Genomic DNA, 19,158 nt, shown 5'->3' with positions numbered 1-19,158 from the left:
TAGTTTTAATCCGCATACAGACACACAAAAACATAGTTTTACTCCGCATACGGACACACAAAAACATAGTTTTAATCCGCATACAGACACACAAAAACATAGTTTTAATCCGCATACAGACACACAAAAACATAGTTTTACTCCACATACAGACACACAAAAACAGATTTACTCCACATACAGACACACAAAAACAGATTTACTCCACATACAGACACACAAAAACAGTTTTATTCCACATACAGACACACAAAAACATAGTTTTACTCCGCATACAGACACACAAAAACATAGTTTTAATCCGGATACAGACACACAAAAACATAGTTTTACTGCCCATACAGACACACAAAAACATAGTTTTACTCCACAAACAGACACACAAAAACATAGTTTTACTGCGCATACAGACACACAAAAACATAGTTTTACTGCGCATACAGACACACAAAAACATAGTTTTAATGCACATAGACACACAAAAACATAGTTTTACTGCGCATACAGACACACAATGATTTTTTTGCAACAAAAAAAAAATGTTGAGTTTGAACATCAAATATGTTGTCTTTGTAGCATATTCAACTGGGTTGAAAAGGATTTGCAAATCATTGTATTCCGTTTCTATTTACATTTTACAATTTCCCAACTCATAAGGAAACAGGGTTTGTATAAAAAGTGCTATGTAAATAAAGCTTAATTTGAATACTATGGCAAACAAAAAGCAGATACGGAAAAAACCAGCAGTGATTCAGCACCAAAGAAGCAAGCGTGCAGTCTTAGAAAAATATTAATTGTTTTCAGATATTTATTTGATCATGTAAGCCTGTCTTGGATGCGTATTTGTTGCTCGATTGTTGGCATTGGCTGACACACAGGTGCTGATGGCCGTGAGTCAGTGTAATTGGAGGTGTGGCGTGACTCCACAATGACTTGCTATTTGACATTTGGAAACAAAACACACAGAGACGTCAAACTGAAAGAATGAAAATGACGAAATCGTTCATCCAGTCATTGTGTTCTCAGGACATTCAATCCATCGCCACTGGCCTGATAAGACCTTTGAACTCTCAACCAAGTAGGCTTCATCAGTTCATGCCCATAGACTCAGATCGGACGAATCTAGTCTTACAGTTAGATTGGTCAGATCTAGTCTTGTAATTCAACTGTGAGATCTAGTCTTAGACTGATCAGATCTAGTCTTATAATTAGATTGTCAGATCTAGTCTTAGACAGACTGATTATATCGAGTAGGCTTCATCAGTTCATGCTCACAGACTCAGATTGGACGAATCTAGTCTTAGACTTAGACTGATCAAATCTAGTCTTATAATTACATTGTCAGATTTATTCTTAGACAGACTGATCAGATCTAGTAAGATCCATCAGTTCATGCTCATAGACTCAGATTGGATAAATCAATGCTTACAGTTGGATTGGTCAGATCTAGTCTTATAATTAGATCATCAGATCTAGTCTTAGAAAGACTGATCAGATTTAGTCTTGGACTTAGATTGGTCTGATTTAGTCTTAGATTGGTCAGCTCTAGTCTTATAATTAGATCGTCAGATTTATTAGTCTTAGACAGACTGATCAGCTCTTGTCTTGGACTTAGATTGCTCAAATCTTGTGTAGGGCTTGGATTGGTCAGATTTAGTCTTAGATTGGTCAGCTCTAGTCTTATAATTAGATCGTCAGATTTAGTCTTAGACAGACTGATCAGCTCTTGTCTTGGACTTAGATTGCTCAAATCTTGTGTAGGGCTTGGATTGGTCAGATTTAGTCTTAGATTTAGACCGATCAGATTTAGTCTTACAATTAGACTGTCAGACCTAGTCTTAGACAGAATAACAAGATCTAGTCTTAGATTGGTCATCTCTAGTCTTATAATTAGATTGTCAGATCTATTCTTAGACAGACTGTGTCCAGATCTAGTAGGCTTCATCAGTTCATGCTCATAGACTCAGATTGGACGAATTTAATCTTACAGCTAGATTTGTCAGATCTAGTCTTATAATCAAACGGTCGGATCTAGTCTTAGACAGACTGATCAGATCTAGTCTTGGACTTAGTCAGATATAGCCTTACAATTACATTGTCAGATCTAGTCTTAAACAGACTAATAACATCTAGTCTTAGATTGCTCAGATCTTGTATTTGACTTAGATTGGTCAGATTTAGTCTTATATTTAGATTGTCAGATCTAGTCTTAGACTGATCAGATCTAGTTTTATAATTAGATTGTCAGATCTAGTCTTAGACAGACTGATTATATCTAGTAGGCTTCATTAGTTCATGCTCACAGACTCAGATTGGACGAATCTAGTCTTAGACTTAGACTGATCAAATCTAGTCTTATAATTAGATTGTCAGATTTATTCTTAGACAGACTGATCAGATCTAGTAAGATCCATCACTTCATGCTCATAGACTCAGATTGGACAAATCAATGCTTACAGTTAGATTGGTCAGATCTAGTCTTATAATTAAACTGCCAGATCTAGTCTTATAATTAGATCATCAGATTTAGTCTTAGAAAGACTGATCAGATTTAGTCTAAGACTTAGATTGGTCAGATTTAGTCTTATATTGGTCAGCTCTAGTCTTATAATTAGATCGTCAGATTTAGTCTTTGACAGACTGATCAGCTCTTATCTTGGATTTAGATTGCTCAAATCTTGTGTAGGACTTAGACTGGTCAGATCTGGTCTTATAATTAGATTGTCCCATCTAGTCTTAGACAGCCTACAAAAAAGTAGGGAATTTAAAAGTACATGAGTTTTGTTGTATTAGTGTTGTTTTTTTAAGTGACGACCATCACAAAAAATAATAAGTATCGGTTTCAATCACAACAAATTCTGGTATCGTGACAAGCCTATGCAAACGAACAAAAACCACTTCGTAACAATTCATAGCAGCCTTTGTCGGCTCAAAGTCTGCTGTTTGCGGTTGGACTACAGTTTTGAGAAGGTTGTCTGGGTGTGAGCTTGAAACAATTCATCTGCAATAACATGGACACCGCCTACCCGATTAACGCTAATGCGTAATCTCATTCACACAATCCTGGGCGTGTTCGGTGAATAGTTTCTACCGAAGTAGCAGGTGTGGACAGTTGCACTTTCAATTTAATTGTTTTACTGTCCGAAAAAGAAATACCACAATAATTAAACTCGCCTGGTATCTCAATTAGGCTTCCAAGGAGAGAGGAGGAACCTAGAACGGGACAAAGCCAGAGGGAGTGTGTGTTCGTCCAAAACAACCGGTTAGGTTTGTATGGACAACACCCAAACATCCGGTTAGGTTACTACGGACAACGGCCAAAAATCCGGTTAGGTTTCTACGGACAACAGCCATACATCCGGTTAGGTTTCTACGGACAATGGCCAAAAATCCGGTTAGGTTTCTACGGACAACAGCCAAACATCCGGTTAGGTTTCTACGGACAACGGCCAAACATCCGGTTAGGTTTCTACGGACAACAGCCATACATCCGGTTAGGTTTCTACGGACAACGGCCAAACATCCGGTTAGGTTTCTACGGACAATGGCCAAACATCCGGTTAGGTTTCTATGAACAACGGCCAAACATCCGGTTAGGTTTCTATGGACAACGGCCAAACATCCGGTTAGGTTTCTACGGACAATGGCCAAAAATCCGGTTAGGTTTCTACGGACAACAGCCAAACATCCGGTTAGGTTTCTACGGACAACGGCCAAACATCCGGTTAGGTTTCTACGGACAACGGCCAAACATCTGGTTAGGTTTCTACGGACAACGGCCAAACATTCGGTTAGGTTTCTACGGACAACGGCCAAACATCTGGTTAGGTTTCTACGGACAACGGCCAAACATCTGGTTAGGTTTCTATGGACAACGGTCAAACATCCGGTTAGGTTTCTATGGACAACGGTCAAACATCCGGTTAGGTTTCTTTGGACAACGGTCAAACATCCGGTTAGGTATCTATAGACAACGGTCAAACATCCGGTTAGGTTTCTAAGGACAACGGCCAAACATCCGGTTAGGTTTCTATGAACATTAGCCCAACATCTGGTTAGGTTTCTACGGACAACGGCCAATAATCCGGTTAGGTTTTTACGGACAACGGCCAAACATTCAGTTAGGTTTCTATGAACATCAGCCAAACATGTGGTTATGTTTCTACGGCTAATGGCCAAACATTCGGTTAGGTTTTGTACGGACAACGGCCAAACATCCGGTTAGGTTTCTATGGACAACGGCCAAATATCCGGTTAGATTTCTATGGACAACGGCCAAACATCCGGTTAGGTTTCTACGGACAACGGCCAAACATCTGGTTAGGTTTCTACGGACAATGGCCAAACATCTGGTTAGGTTTCTACGGACAACGGCCAAACATCTGGTTAGGTTTCTATGGACAACGGTCAAACATCCGGTTAGGTTTCTATGGACAACGGTCAAACATCCGGTTAGGTTTCTTTGGACAACGGTCAAACATCCGGTTAGGTATCTATAGACAACGGTCAAACATCCGGTTAGGTTTCTAAGGACAACGGCCAAACATCCGGTTAGGTTTCTATGAACATTAGCCCAACATCTGGTTAGGTTTCTACGGACAACGGCCAATAATCCGGTTAGGTTTTTACGGACAACGGCCAAACATTCAGTTAGGTTTCTATGAACATCGGCCAAACATGTGGTTATGTTTCTACGGCTAACGGCCAAACATTCGGTTAGGTTTTGTACGGACAACGGCCAAACATCCGGTTAGGTTTCTATGGACAACGGCCAAATATCCGGTTAGATTTCTATGGACAACGGCCAAACATCCAGTTAGGTTTCTATGGACAACGGCCAAACATCCGGTTAGGTTTCTACGGACAACGGCCAAACATCCGGTTAGGTTTATACGGACAACGGCCAAACATCCGGTTAGGTTTCTATGGACAACACCCAAACATCCGGTTAGGTTTCTACGGACAACGGCCAAACATCCGGTTAGGTTTCTATGGACAACACCCAAACATCCGGTTAGGTTTCTACGGACAACGGCCAAACATCCGGTTAGGTTTCTATGGACAACACCCAAACATCCGGTTAGGTTTCTACGGACAACGGCCAAACATCCGGTTAGGTTTCTACGGACAACACCCAAACATCCGGTTAGGTTTATACGGACAACGGCCAAACATCCGGTTAGGTTTCTATGGACAACGGCCAAACATCCGGTTAGGTTTATACGGACAACGGCCAAACATCCGGTTAGGTTTCTATGGACAACGGCCAAATATCCGGTTAGGTTTCTATGGAGAACGGCCAAACATCTCCGCGGTGGAGAATTTAGAGTGTTTTGTACTTTGCAGAAAACATTATGACTATCCCTGCCCTCTTAGTACTAGAAGAACTTGGGAGGACCGCCCTGTTTGAAGGAAAGATCCCGTGCCGACGTCGAAGCGTGTGTCCTCACCTGCACTTTGAGCAGCCGGCCGCTGTACGACTTGAAGTAACTGCAGTAGATCTTACTCATGGTGTCCACGTACTCGTCCCGCACCTCTTTGGCTGCTGTCCTCTCGTTGGCCAGAAGGAACTGGTAGAAGAACCTGAAGCGCACCGGCGGTCGCACGGAGGCCATTAATGGGGGGGACGGTGAGAGTGTGTGTATTGCACGTGCGCGCACCTGTACTTCAGCAGGGTGTTCTGTGGGATCTGGTAGTTGGTCATAGGCTTCCGGAAGGAGTAGATCTTCTGAAGGATGAACTCTCGGATCTTACACACCGCCTGGGGCAGACAAAACCACTGTAGCATGTGTATATACAGTATGAACATATAGCTGTGTACATATACATATACATATATATATACCGTATTTCCTTGAATTGCCGCCGGGGCGCTAATTAATTTAAAACCTCTTCTCACTCCGGCGCTTACCAAAGGCATGCGGTAAATTTGGGCCTGCGTTTAAACATTTGAGTGTGTGTAAGGATACCATCATTAAAAGCACAAATCAAAAGCATCGATAACTTGTTTATAGAAGCCTTACTTATCTTTCTTCAGTTTTAAAAGTCTCTCTGTCTCGATGGAGATCTTCCTTTATTACCTCCTGCTTCGATTGAAAGTCAAGTTTAGAAAACTGTTTTATTTTAGATATGTAATCCTCCATGTTAAAAGTGGAAGCGAGAGGAAAAAATAAACAATCGCTACTCACTCTTGCTGCTTGTTGTCACTTCTTCTGCAGCCGAGTTGTCGCAAGAAGGATCACTAGCGCCCTCTACCACCAGGAGGTGGGAGTCATTTAATGACTCATATTTGACACACGCAGCTACGGTACATTAATAAAATATAGCTGCTTACTGTTCTTTTTAGCATATTCAGTAGCTTGGACCTTAAATCCTACTGAATAGCTCTTAATCTTCTTCCCTTTATGCGATTTCAAATGATTGAAATCAGCCTCCTCCATTTTGAAAATGATGACAGGTGAAGTGTCACTCGTGACGTGACGAGTTTGACCCGGCGGAAATTCTAGACATACGCTGATTATTTCGCGAAACGAGTTTGACCCAGCAGTAATTCTAGGCAGGGGTATACTATATACCTGGCGGAAATTCAAAGAAATAAGGTAACTGCAGAAGTTTTCTAGGCCACTTGGCAACCCTGCGGAAGACTCCGGGGAGCTCACCTTGACCTTGAGACGGTCCACAATGTCCTGGATGTCGGAGCAGGCCAGCGTCTCTCGGAAGCTCAGCTCTTTGGCCAGGTTGATCTTGTTGTTGAGTTCGTGGAGCTGCTCCAGGAAGTCCTGCTCCGTCACCGGACAGTCCAGGATGGTCCTGGGGCAAGGAGTCGACGCGGTTTTAGAGACGCGCCCCGGGACAAGGCGGGGAAAGCTCAGTGGGACGTACGAGATCATGTTGCCGGGCACCAGCAGCTCGTCCACCAGCTGGCTGAGGTTGCTGCGGACCGCCTGGCGGTTCTTCAGGCGGACGTTCATGCTGAGAGATTGCTGCTGCAGCGTGTGGATCTCACTGCTGATGGACGACAGGTCGCTCTGGAAGCCGCTCAACATCTCCTCCATCCTCTGCCAGGCGACACAACACATCACATTCACACCGCTTTATGTCCCGTGTTGAAGAAACACAACCACGGATCTTCCCACCTCCAAGATGGCATCACAAGCGCTGATCTGCTGGTGCAGCAGAGCGATGTTCTGACTCTCCTTGATGTCTGACCCGGCAGCACTCAGGAAAAAAAAAAACCTCAGCATTTCGGCATATTTGGAGTGTTATCCGGCATCATATAAAATTAAAGCTGCAAGCAGCGATGGACGGGACCGAGTATATATGGAAGTGGCTGAGGAGAGGAAAGTCTGGGCTTCCCAGATACAATCGTCATGTCCCTTTAGCAGAAAAACAGCCCCAAAGCATGATGTTTCCACCCCCATGCTTCACAGTAGGTGCGGTGTTCTTGGGATGCAACTCAGTATTCTTCTTCCTCCAAACACGACAAGTTGAATTTATACCAAAATGGATACATGGATGATACAGCCGAGGATTGGGAGAATGTCATGTGGTCAGATGAAACCAAAATAGAACTTTTCGGTATAAACTCAACTGGTGGTGTTTGGAGGAAGAAGAATACTGAGTTGCATCCCAAGAACACCGTACCTACTGTGAAGCATGGGGGTGGAAACATCATGCTTTGGGGCTGTTTTTCTGCTAAGGGGACAAGACGATTGATCCGTGTTAAGGAAAGAATGAATGGGGCCATGTCAATCAATCAATCAATGTTTATTTATACAGCCCCAAATCACAAATGTCTCAGAGGACTGCACAAATCATTACGACTACAACATCCTCGGAAGAACCCACAAAAGGGCAAGGAAAACTCACACCCAGTGGGCAGGGAGAATTCACATCCAGTGGGACGCCAGTGACAATGCTGACTATGAGAAACCTTGGAGAGGACCTCAGATGTGGGCAACCTCCCCCCTCTAGGGGACCGAAAGCAATGGATGTCGAGCGGGTCTAACATGATACTGTGAAAGTTCAATCCATAGTGGCTCCAACACAGCCGCGAGAGTTCAGTTCAAGCGGATCCAAGACAGCAGCGAGAGTCCCGTCCACAGGAAACCATCTCAAGCGGATCAGCAGCGTAGAGATGTCCCCAACCGTTGCATGTATCGTGAGATTTGGAGCCAAAACCTCCTTCCATCAGTGAGAGCTTTGAATGGTTGACCAAACACTTATTTTCCACCATAATTTACAAATAAATTCTTTAAAATTCCTACAATGTGAATTCCTGGATTTCTTTTCACATTCTGTCTCTCACAGTTGAAGTGTACCTATGATGAAAATTACAGACCTCCGTCATCATTTGAAGTGGGAGAACTTGCACAATCGATGGCCGACTAAATACTTTTTTGCCCCACTGTATAAGTTAAAACATCACACTACTTTGTATTATATTGTAGTTTTATACCTTTCATAACGTGTCTACTGACAGATATAAGTTAGAACTATACACTACTTTTTATTATAAATGTTGTAGTTTTTACCTTCCTTAACGTGTCTACTGACAGATATAAGTTAGAAAAACCCGATGCTAACCGCCCATTGAAAATACATGGGTACGGCTAGTAGCTACTATTAGAAAACAGATAGACTTACCAACTCGGCGTAATATCTTGATATCGACACACTCTCTCGTCGCAACTCGGCCCTGATGGTTGGCAACTATAAGTTTACAATTAGTTGTAAAATGTTGGATGGTCGTTTTTAACATATGCAGGCAAACGACAACTTTAAAACATACCGGCTTAGCTACGGCACCTGGCAGCCATCTTGGTATAGACGATCACAGCCACTCCCTCACGAATGTTGGTGCGTGCGCAACAGCAGCAGACGGTACGAAAAAAAAAGAAGAAAAAAACCCGTCTCCCTCACTGTGTCTGCGCACGGTGGCCTTCTTTGAAATGGTTTTCAGCGGAGCGGTTCTTTGAAGGCTGATACAATCAAAACCGTAGCAGTAATTAAAACTCTTTCATCAACTTTTAATCAGAAGGGTTCAATCTCTCTCCTGTGGTAATTTGAAGCCGACACGACAAACGCGCTCAGAGGAGATAATGTTTAAAAAAAGGTGACCGTTTTTTACCAAACTTTTGTTTTGAAGGGAGAATTGCAAACTTCCTGTTGATTTTTGCTGGGGTTTGTCAATATATGAAATGTAGGTCTAAGTGAGATCTACATAGAGGATTTTGTTTCATATCTCTACATCATTCCTACTGCAGGTTACAGGCAGTTTTATCTGTGTTTTCTTCCTAGGAGCAGTTTTGTCTGTGTTTTATTCCTAGTGGGCGCTTGAGCGCGATTGTGAGTTTTGGGTTGGGTTTTTTGATTAGATCGCAATTTTTGCCAGTCCTGACGTGTGTGTCCAGTTTGGTGAGTTTTGAAGCACGTTAAAGGGGTCAAATTACAGCTCAAAGAGGCAAAGGTGAGTGTTTTTACAAAACTTTTGTTTTGAAGGGGGAATTGCAAACTTCCTGTTGATTTTTGCTGGAGGATGTCAGTGTATGAAATCTAGGTCTAAGTGAGACCTACATAGAGGGCAATTTTTAGTTTTGGGGTTAGGTTTTTTTGATTAAATCGCAATGTTCGCCAGTACTGATGTTTGTGTCAGATTTGGTGAGTTTTGAAGCATGTTAAGGAGGCCAAATTACAGCTCAAAGCTGCGGAATAATAATAAAGAAAGAATAAAACGCAAAAAAATTCAATAGGGTCCTCTGTCCCAAAGGGACATTCGGTCCCTAAATATATGTAGTGTTCATCGTGTGAGGCAATGCAAATCAAACAATAAAAAAAAACAAAAAAAAACGGTTTGAATTAGTCCGGGTTATGGAGGATAGTTAATACTGACGAACAGGTGTCGAGGTGTGACTGCAGCCAGGGATTTAAGAAAAGCCTCGTCTCCATGGCAACGTCTCTGTCGCTTTCACTCATTTGCCGCTTTTCCACTAACGCAAGGGTAGGCAACCCAGAACGTTGAAAGAGCAATTTTGGACCCAAATAACAAAAAAAAAACACATGAAGTTTGCAATTCCCCCTTCAAAACGGCCACCTTTTTTTAAACCTTCCCAACATATTAAGCAACCAATCCCCCAAAATGAAAATTGCGCTCTAGCGCCCCCTAGGAAAAAAATTACAGACAAAACTGCATGTAACTTCTGTTAGGAATGTCATAGCGACATGAAACAAAAACTCCTATGTAGGTCTGACTTAGACCCAATTTTCATACACTCACTTCTTACAGCAAAAATCTACAGGAAGTTGGCAAAAACCCCTTCAAAATAAGATTTTCGCAAAAAATGCAATTTGACCCCCTTAAAATGCTTAAAAACTCACCAAACTTGGCACACACATCTGGACTGGCAAAAATTGCGATCTAATGAAAAAAACAAACCCCAAAATCAAAAACTGCGCTCTAGCGCAATTTTTTAATAAAACACAGAAAAAACTGCTCCTAGGAAGAAAACACAAACAAAATTGCTTGTAACTTCCAGTAGGAATGCCGCAAAGACATGAAACAAAAACTTCTATGTAGGTCTCACTTAGACCTGCATTTTAATAATTGACAGCCTGCAAAAAAAATCAACAGGAAGTTGGCAATTACCCCTTCAAAATAAAAGTTTTGTGAAAACCCGTCACCTTTTTTCAAACGAAAACACCTCCGAGTGCGTTTGTCGGTTCGGCTTCAAACTCGCACAGGAGAGAGTTTGAACCCTTCTGATTAAAAGTATAGATCAGAGTTTTGATTACTGCTCCGGTTTTGATTTTACGTGCCTTCAAAGAACACCCGTGCAAATTTTCCTAAAAAATGTCATTTTTGCCTCTTTCATCTGTAATTTGACCCCTTTACAATGCTTCAAAACTCACCAAACTTGGCACACACATCAGGACTGGCAACAATTGCGAGCTAATAAAAAACCAAACCCCAAAACTCAAAATTGTGCTCTAGCGCCCCCTAGGAATACAACACAGACATACTGCTCCTAGGAAGAAAACAGGCAAAACTGCTTGTAACTTCCGGTAGGAATGTCAAAGAGACATGAAACAAAAACCACTATGTAGGTCTCATTTAGACCTACATTTTAATAATTAACATACTTTAGCAAAAATCAACAGGAAGTTTGATATTTTCACTTCAATACAACAACTGCAATACTTTCACAATGCATTAGATTCTAAAAATAGTGTCACCAAGGCGTCTTCTACCGCTTATCCGGCCGTGGGTCTCGGGGGCAGCAGCCAAAGGCGGACCCGACCAACGCTTCTTGCAGCTTTAATTTATCTTGATATTTTTTTCTAGTCTCCTTTTTTTAATTAAGTTATTAAAAGTCTCTCGATGCTTGAAAATGTTTCAAAATTCATTGCAGCAACAAACGATATAAAAAAAATGTTAATACTATTTTATAGCAACATTTTAGTTTTGAATGCACGTATAAATTTTTGCCGCATTTTTAAAGAAAATCATATCGTCATAGCAGATTATGCAAATTAAGCGATGACATCCCTGACCCCACTTCCTGATTGGCTGAGCTAACTGCCTGGCAGTGTTTTATTGTGGCACAGTCCAGGTCTATCGGACTTCACGTGACCCCCCGGGCTCTAGTCCCATACCAAGGAGACGAGACAGAGAGGATACAGTCTTTGATGGAGGCCTGTTCAATCTTCTGAAGCTCCGCCTCCACTTGCTTGGAGTACTGCCGCAAGTCCACACCCTGCAATGGCGTGGGATCACGGTTAGGAGGGCGAGCCAAAGACTCGGACAAGCTCCCCCGCTCCAATTTCGCCGCTCACCGTTTTAAGCGCCTCCTTGACAAGGTCGTCCTCCAGATTGGCCTGGATGTGTACTGGAGGAGCAACACAATCACATGGTCATCGTCACGCCGACGCCATCTTTCGCGCTCACACAAATCAAAGGTAGTCTTACGGTCCACTTCATCCAAGATGAACTCGTCTGTGGTCAGGTCCAGTTCTCCCAGGTTGAGCTGGCCACTTTCTCCTTCGTGCGTCTGGAGAAAGAGTCAAATGAATCAGTTCAATTCCCAAGGCTTAGGTCAGGCTGATTACAAAAATAAATACTATTGACATAAGGATGTAACTTTTACTCCTGTTTATTTTCGTTGGCCAAACACAAACTGAGTGTTTTGTGTTTTTCCCCCCCAAAAAATATTGGTTTTATCTATCATATATATGTATGTATATATATATATATATATATATATATATACATATATATATATATATATATATATATATATATATATATATATAAACTTATGAAATAGGGACATAACGGAGCGAGAGGTATCACTCCTGTTTATTTTCGTTGGCCAAACCGTCGAACTGAACCACTTGGTGTTTTGGAGAACGAAGATTGTTTATTAGACTTTATCTTCATTAGCCAAACTACTTTGTGTTTTATATTGATATCAAAAAGTGAACACCATGTTTTTACATTTTGTAGGTTTTTCATGTCACAACGTGATTACTTTAAAAAGTGTAAACAGTGTTCTTTTCAACAATAATGTTCCTTCTACAAAGGAAATTATTTTGAATGTTTTGTGTTTTTTCCCCCAAAAAAATATTGGTTTTATCTATCATATATATATATATATATATATATATATATATATATATATATATATATATATATATATATATATATATATATATATATATAAACTAATGAAATAGGGACATAACGGAGCGGGAGGTATCACTCCTGTTTATTTTTGTTGGCCAAACCGTCGAACTGAACCACTTGGTGTTGTCGAAGAACAAAGATTGTTTATTAGACTTCATCTTCATTAGCCAAACTACTTTGTGTTTTATATTGATATCAAAAAGTGAACACCATGTTTTGGCATTTCCTGGGTTTTTCATGTCACAACTTTTTGTGTTGTTTTCTACAATAATGTTCCTTCTACAAATAAAATTCTTCCGAATGTGCGGGAGGTATCACTCGTGTTTATTTTTGTTGGCCAAACCGTCGCCCTGAACCACTTGGTGATGTTGGAGAAAAGAGATTGTTTATTTGACTTCATCTTAATTAGTCAAACTGTTTTGTGTTTTATATTGATATCAAAAAGTGAACACCATATTTTTGCATTTTGTGGGTTTTTCATGTCACAAAGTGATTACTTTAAAAAGTGTAAACAGTGTTCTTTTCTACAATAATGTTCCTTCTACAAAGGAAATTATTTTAAATGTTTTGTGTTTTTTCCCCCCCAAAAATATTGGTTTTATCTATCATATATATATATATATATAAACTAATGAAATAGGGACATAACGGAGCGGGAGGTATCACTCTTGTTTATTTTTGTTGGCCAAACCGTCAAACTGAACCACTTGGTGTTGTCGAAGAACAAAGATTGTTTATTGGACTTCATCTAGGGACGGCGTGGCGCAGTGGAAGAGTGGCCGTGTGCAACCCGAGGGTCCCTGGTTCAAATCCCACCTAGTACCAACTTCGTCACGTCCGTTGTGTCCTGAGCAAGACACTTCACCCTTGCTCCTGATGGATGCTGGTTGGCGCCTTGCATGGCAGCTCCCTCCATCAGTGTGTGAATGTGTGTGTGAATGTGGAAGTAGTGTCAAAGTGCTTTGAGTACCTTGAAGGTAGAAAAGCGCTATACAAGTACAACCCATTTATTTATTTATCATTTATCTTCATTAGCCAAACTACTTTGTGTTTTATATTGATATCAAAAAGTGAACACTATGTTTTGGCATTTCCTGGGTTTTTCATGTCACAACTTTTTGTGTTCTTTTCTACAATAATGTTCCTTCTTCAAATAAAATCCTTCCGAATGTGCGGGAGGTATCACTCTTGTTTATTTTTGTAGGCCAAACTGTCGCACTGAACCACTTGGTGTTGTCGAAGAACAAAGATTGTTTATTAGACTTCATCTTCATTAACCAAACTGCTTTGTGTTTTATATTGATATCAAAAAGTGAACATCATGTTTTTGCATTTTGTGGGTTTTTCATGTCACAACGTGATTACTTTAAAAAGTGTAAACAGTGTTCTTTTCTACAATAATGTTCCTTCTACAAAGGAAATAATTTTGAATGTTTTGTGTTTTTTCCCCCCAAAAATATTGGTTTTATCTATCATATATATATATATATATATATATATATAAACTAATGAAATAGGGACATAACGGAGCGGGAGGTATCACTCCTGTTTATTTTTGTTGGCCAAACCGTCGAACTGAACCACTTGGTGTTGTCGAAGAACAAAGATTGTTTATTAGACTTCATCTAGGGACGGCGTGGCGCAGTGGGAGAGTGGCCGTGTGCAACCCGAGGGTCCCTGGTTCAAATCCCACCTAGTACCAACTACGTCTGATGCTGGTTGGCGCCTTGCATGGCAGCTCCCTCCATCAGTGTGTGAATGCGTGTGTGAATGTGGAAGTAGTGTCAAAGTGCTTTGAGTACCTTGAAGGTAGAAAAGCGCTATACAAGTACAACCCATTTATTTATTTATCATTTATCTTCATTAGCCAAACTACTTTGTGTTTTATATTGATATCAAAAAGTGAACACCATGTTTTGGCATTTTGTGAGTTTTTCATGTCACAACTTTTTGTGTTCTTTTCTACAATAATGTTCCTTCTACAAATAAAATCCTTCCGGATGTGCGGGAGGTATCACTCTTGTTTATTTTTGTTGGCCAAACCGTCGCCCTGAACCACTTGGTGATGTTGGAGAAAAAAGATTGTTTATTTGACTTCATCTTAATTAGTCAAACTGTTTTGTGTTTTATATTGATATCAAAAAGTGAACACCATATTTTTGCATTTTGTGGGTTTTTCATGTCACAAAGTGATTACTTTAAAAAGTGTAAACAGTGTTCTTTTCTACAATAATGTTCCTTCTACAAAGGAAATTATTTTGAATGTTTTGTGTTTTTCCCCCCCCCAAAAATATTGGTTTTATCTATCATATATATATGTATATATATATAAACTAATGAAATAGGGACATAACGGAGCGGGAGGTATCACTCCTGTTTATTTTTGTTGGCCAAACCGTCGAACTGAACCACTTGGTTGTAAAATGAATAGAAAATAGAGTCAAGACATTGACAAAGTTAGAAATAATTATTTGTATTTGAAATAAGATTTTTTTTTTACATCAAACTTTGCTTTTGTCAAAGAATCCTCCATTTGCAGCAATTACAGCATTGCAGACCTTTGGCATTCCAGCTGTTAATTTGTTGGATTCATCCGTCTACAACACTTTTTCCAGTCTTCCTCTGTCCAATGTCTGTGTTCTTTTGCCCAACTTAATCTTTTTCTTTTATTGGCCAGTCTCAGATACGGCTTTTTCTTTGCCACTCTGCCCTGAAGCCCAGAATCCCGCAGCCGCCTCTTCACTGTAGATGTTGACACTGGTGTTTTGTGGGTACTGTTCGGGCTCCAGTACTCTGGAATGCCCTCCCGGTAACAGTTCGAGATGCTAACTCAGTAGAAACATTTAAGTCTCACCTTAAAACTCATCTGTATACTCTAGCCTTTAAATAGACCTCCTTTTTAGACCAGTTGATCTGCCGCTTCTTTTCTTTCTCCTATGTCCCCCCCTCCCTTGTGGAGGGGGTCCGGTCCGATGACCATGGATGAAGTACTGGCTGTCCAGAGTCGAGACCCAGGATGGACCGCTCGCCTGTATCGGTCGGGGACATCTCTACGCTGCTGATCCGCCTCCGCTTGAGATGTTTTCCTGTGGACGGGACTCTCGCTGCTGTCTTGGATCCGCTTTGAACTGAACTCTCGCGGCTGTGTTGGAGCCACTATGGATTGAACTTTCACAGTATCATGTTAGACCCGCTCGACATCCATTGCTTTCGGTCCCCTAGAGGGGTGGGGGGGTTGCCCACTTCTGAGGTCCTCTCCAAGGTTTCTCATAGTCAGCATTGTCACTGGCGTCCCACTGGATGTGAATTCTCCCTGCCCACTGGGTGTGAGTTTTCCTTGCCCTTTTGTGGGTTCTTCCGAGGATGTTGTAGTCGTAATGATTTGTGCAGTCCTTTGGGACATTTGTGATTTGGGGCTATATAAATAAACATTGATTGATTAATTGATTGAATGAAGATGCCAGTTGGGGACCTGTGAAGCATCTGTTTCTCAAACCAGAGACTCCAATGTACTTATCTTCTTGCTCAGTTGTGCAACGCGGCCTCCCACTTCTTTTTCTACTCTGGTTAGAGCCTGTTTGTGCTGTCCTCTGAAGTGAGTAGTACACACCGTTGTAGGAAATCTTCAATTTCTTAGCAATTTCTCGCATGGAATAGCCTTAGAATAGACTGTCGAGTTTCAGATTAAAGTTCTCTTTAGTTCTCACAAATGTCTTTTCGACATTTGTGATTTGGGGCTATATAAATAAACATTGATTGATTGAATGAAGATGCCAGTTGGGGACCTGTGAGGCGTCTGTTTCTCAAACCAGGGACTCTAATGTACTTATCTTGCTCAGTTGTGCAACGCGGCCTCCCACTTCTTTTTCTACTCTGGTTAGAGCCTGTTTGTGCTGTCCTCTGAAGTGAGTAGTACACACCGTTGTAGGAAATCTTCAATTTCTTAGCAATTTCTCGCATGGAATAGACTGTCGAGTTTCAGATTAAAGTTCTCTTTAGTTCTCACAAATGTCTTTTCGACATTTGTGATTTGGGGCTATATAAATAAACATTGATTGATTGAATGAAGATGCCAGTTGGGGACCTGTGAGGCGTCTGTTTCTCAAACCAGAGACTCTAATGTACTTATCTTCTTGCTCAGTTGTGCAACGCGGCCTCCCACTTCTTTTTCTACTCTGGTTAGAGCCTGTTTGTGCTGTCCTCTGAAGTGAGTAGTACACACCGTTGTAGGAAATCTTCAATTTCTTAGCAATTTCTCGCATGGAATAGACTGTCGAGTTTCAGATTAAAGTTCTCTTTAGTTCTCACAAATGTCTTTTCGACATTTGTGATTTGGGGCTATATAAATAAACATTGATTGATTGAATGAAGATGCCAGTTGGGGACCTGTGAGGCGTCTGTTTCTCAAACCAGAGACTCTAATGTACTTATCTTCTTGCTCAGTTGTGCAACGCGGCCTCCCACTTCTTTTTCTACTCTGGTTAGAGCCTGTTTGTGCTGTCCTCTGAAGTGAGTAGTACACACCGTTGTAGGAAATTTTCAATTTCTTAGCAATTTCTCGCCTTAGAATAGACTGTCGGGTTTCAGATTAAAGTTCTCTTTTTCTGGCCATTTTGAGCGTTTAATTGACCCCACAAATGTGATGCTCCAGAAACTCAATCTGCTCAAAGGAAGGTCAATTTTGTAGCTTCTGTAACGAGCTAAACTGTTTTCAGATGTGTGAAACGTGATTGCACAAGGGTTTTATAATCATCGATTAGCCTTCTGAGCCAATGAGCAAACACCTTTAGAACACTGGAGTGATAGTTGCTGGAAATGGGCCTCTATACACCTATGTAGATATTGCAGCAAAAACCAGACATTTGCAGCTAGAATAGTCATTTGCCGCATTAGCAATATGTAGAGTGGATTTCTTTAAAGTTAAGACTAGTTTAAAGTTGTGGGGAGTGCTCAGAGAGTATGGGGTACCGGACTCTCTTATTGTGGCGGTCCACTCCCTGTATGATCAGTGTCAGAGCTTGGTCCACATTGCCGGCGGTAAGTCGGACACGTTTCCAGTGAGGGTTGGACTCCGCCAAGGCTGTCCTTTGTCACCGATTCTGTTCATAACTTTTATGGACAGAATTTCTAGGCGCAGTCAAGGCGTTGAGGGGTTCCGGTTTGGTGACCGCAGGATTAGGTCTCTGCTTTTTGCAGATGATGTGGTCCTGATGGCTTCATCTGGCCGGGATCTTCAGCTCTCACTGGATCGGTTCGCAGCCGAGTGTGAAGCCACCCGAATGAGAATCAGCACCTCCAAGTCCGAGTCCATGGTTCTCACCCGGAAAAGGGTGGAGTGCCATCTCCGGGTTGGGGAGGAGACCCTGCCCCAAGTGGAGGAGTTCAAGTACCTAGGAGTCTTGTTCACGAGTGAGGGAAGAGTGGATGGTGAGATCGACAGGCGGATCGGTGCGGCGTCTTCAGTAATGCGGACGTTGTATCGATCCGTTGTGGTGAAGAAGGAGCTGAGCCGGAAGGCAAAGCTCTCAATTTACCAGTCGATCTAAGTTCACATCCTCACCTATGGTCATGAGCTTTGGGTTTTGACCGAAAGGATAAGATCACGGGTACAAGCGGCCCAAATGAGTTTGGGTCTCTCCCTTAGAAACAGGGTGAGAAGCTCTGCCATCCGGGAGGAACTCAAAGTAAAGCCGCTGCTCCTTCACATCGAGAAGAGCCAGATGAGGTGGTTCGGGCATCTGGTCAGGATGCCACCCGAACGCCTCCCTAGGGAGGTGTTTAGGGCACGTCCAACCGGTAGGAGGCCACAGGGAAGACCCAGGACACGTTGGGAAGACTATGTCTCCCGGCTGGCCTGGGAACGCCTCGGGATCCCCCGGGAAGAGCTAGACGAAGTGGCTGGAGATAGGGAAGTCTGGGCTTCCCTGCTTAGGCTGCTGCCCCCGCGACCCGACCTCGGATAAGCGGAAGATGATGGATGGATGTTTAAAGTTACCGTCATTGAAAAGTACAGTACTTTTCCTTCAAAAATAAGGACGTTTCTATGTGACCCCAAACTTTTGAACGGTAGTGTACATATATACAAACAGTAAGTACGTACAAACATACGCTCGTATTTCTCAATGTTATGCCAATTAGCCTACGACAGAATGCTAGGGAGTTTCGGGGGAGAAGTGCGACAAAAGGATGTTTAGTGAGACCGCATTACAGCAGGCAAATAAAGGAAGAAATGTCACCTCGTCTTGAAAGAAGGCCATGGCGACGTGTGTGGGATTCTCAGCAATGTTGACATCCGCACCAGCAACCACAGAGGCCGCCTCCGCCATTGCTCCGATGACGTCAGCGTCATTGAAAAAAAAAAAAAAAAAGAAATGACAAGCGGGTTTTTTCGCCAACGTTGGAAAGGCGAAGCAAAGTCTCGCATTTTTTTTAATCTTTTGCCATGAATTATTTGTATATTTTAAACATGTTGGTCG

At 41.8% G+C, this 19,158-nt stretch overlaps 1 protein-coding gene across 2 annotated transcripts in view; it reads right to left on the bottom strand.

The window, feature by feature from the left end:
• vps52 (VPS52 subunit of GARP complex) overlaps positions 1-19,079 on the bottom strand; it is a 35,124-nt gene extending 16,045 nt beyond the window's left edge. Inside the window, exons 1-9 of one of the 2 annotated variants that reach the window (XM_061896755.1) lie at positions 18,919-19,079; positions 11,966-12,047; positions 11,833-11,885; positions 11,678-11,753; positions 7,137-7,204; positions 6,883-7,092; positions 6,660-6,810; positions 5,661-5,761; positions 5,451-5,583 (exon numbers count right to left, since the gene is read on the bottom strand). In XM_061896755.1, the coding sequence (XP_061752739.1) occupies positions 5,451-5,583; positions 5,661-5,761; positions 6,660-6,810; positions 6,883-7,092; positions 7,137-7,204; positions 11,678-11,753; positions 11,833-11,885; positions 11,966-11,977 (804 nt within the window). In that variant the 5' untranslated portion in view covers positions 11,978-12,047; positions 18,919-19,079. The remainder of the gene's footprint in view (positions 1-5,450; positions 5,584-5,660; positions 5,762-6,659; positions 6,811-6,882; positions 7,093-7,136; positions 7,205-11,677; positions 11,754-11,832; positions 11,886-11,965; positions 12,048-18,918) is intronic. The other variant, XM_061896754.1, reaches the window with a different exon arrangement.
• Positions 19,080-19,158: the final 79 nt, after the last annotated feature.

This window comes from Nerophis ophidion, linkage group LG04 (assembly GCF_033978795.1).
Source record: "Nerophis ophidion isolate RoL-2023_Sa linkage group LG04, RoL_Noph_v1.0, whole genome shotgun sequence".
Lineage (NCBI taxonomy): Eukaryota > Metazoa > Chordata > Actinopteri > Syngnathiformes > Syngnathidae > Nerophis > Nerophis ophidion.
This window is presented reverse-complemented; position numbering and strand designations above follow the sequence as displayed.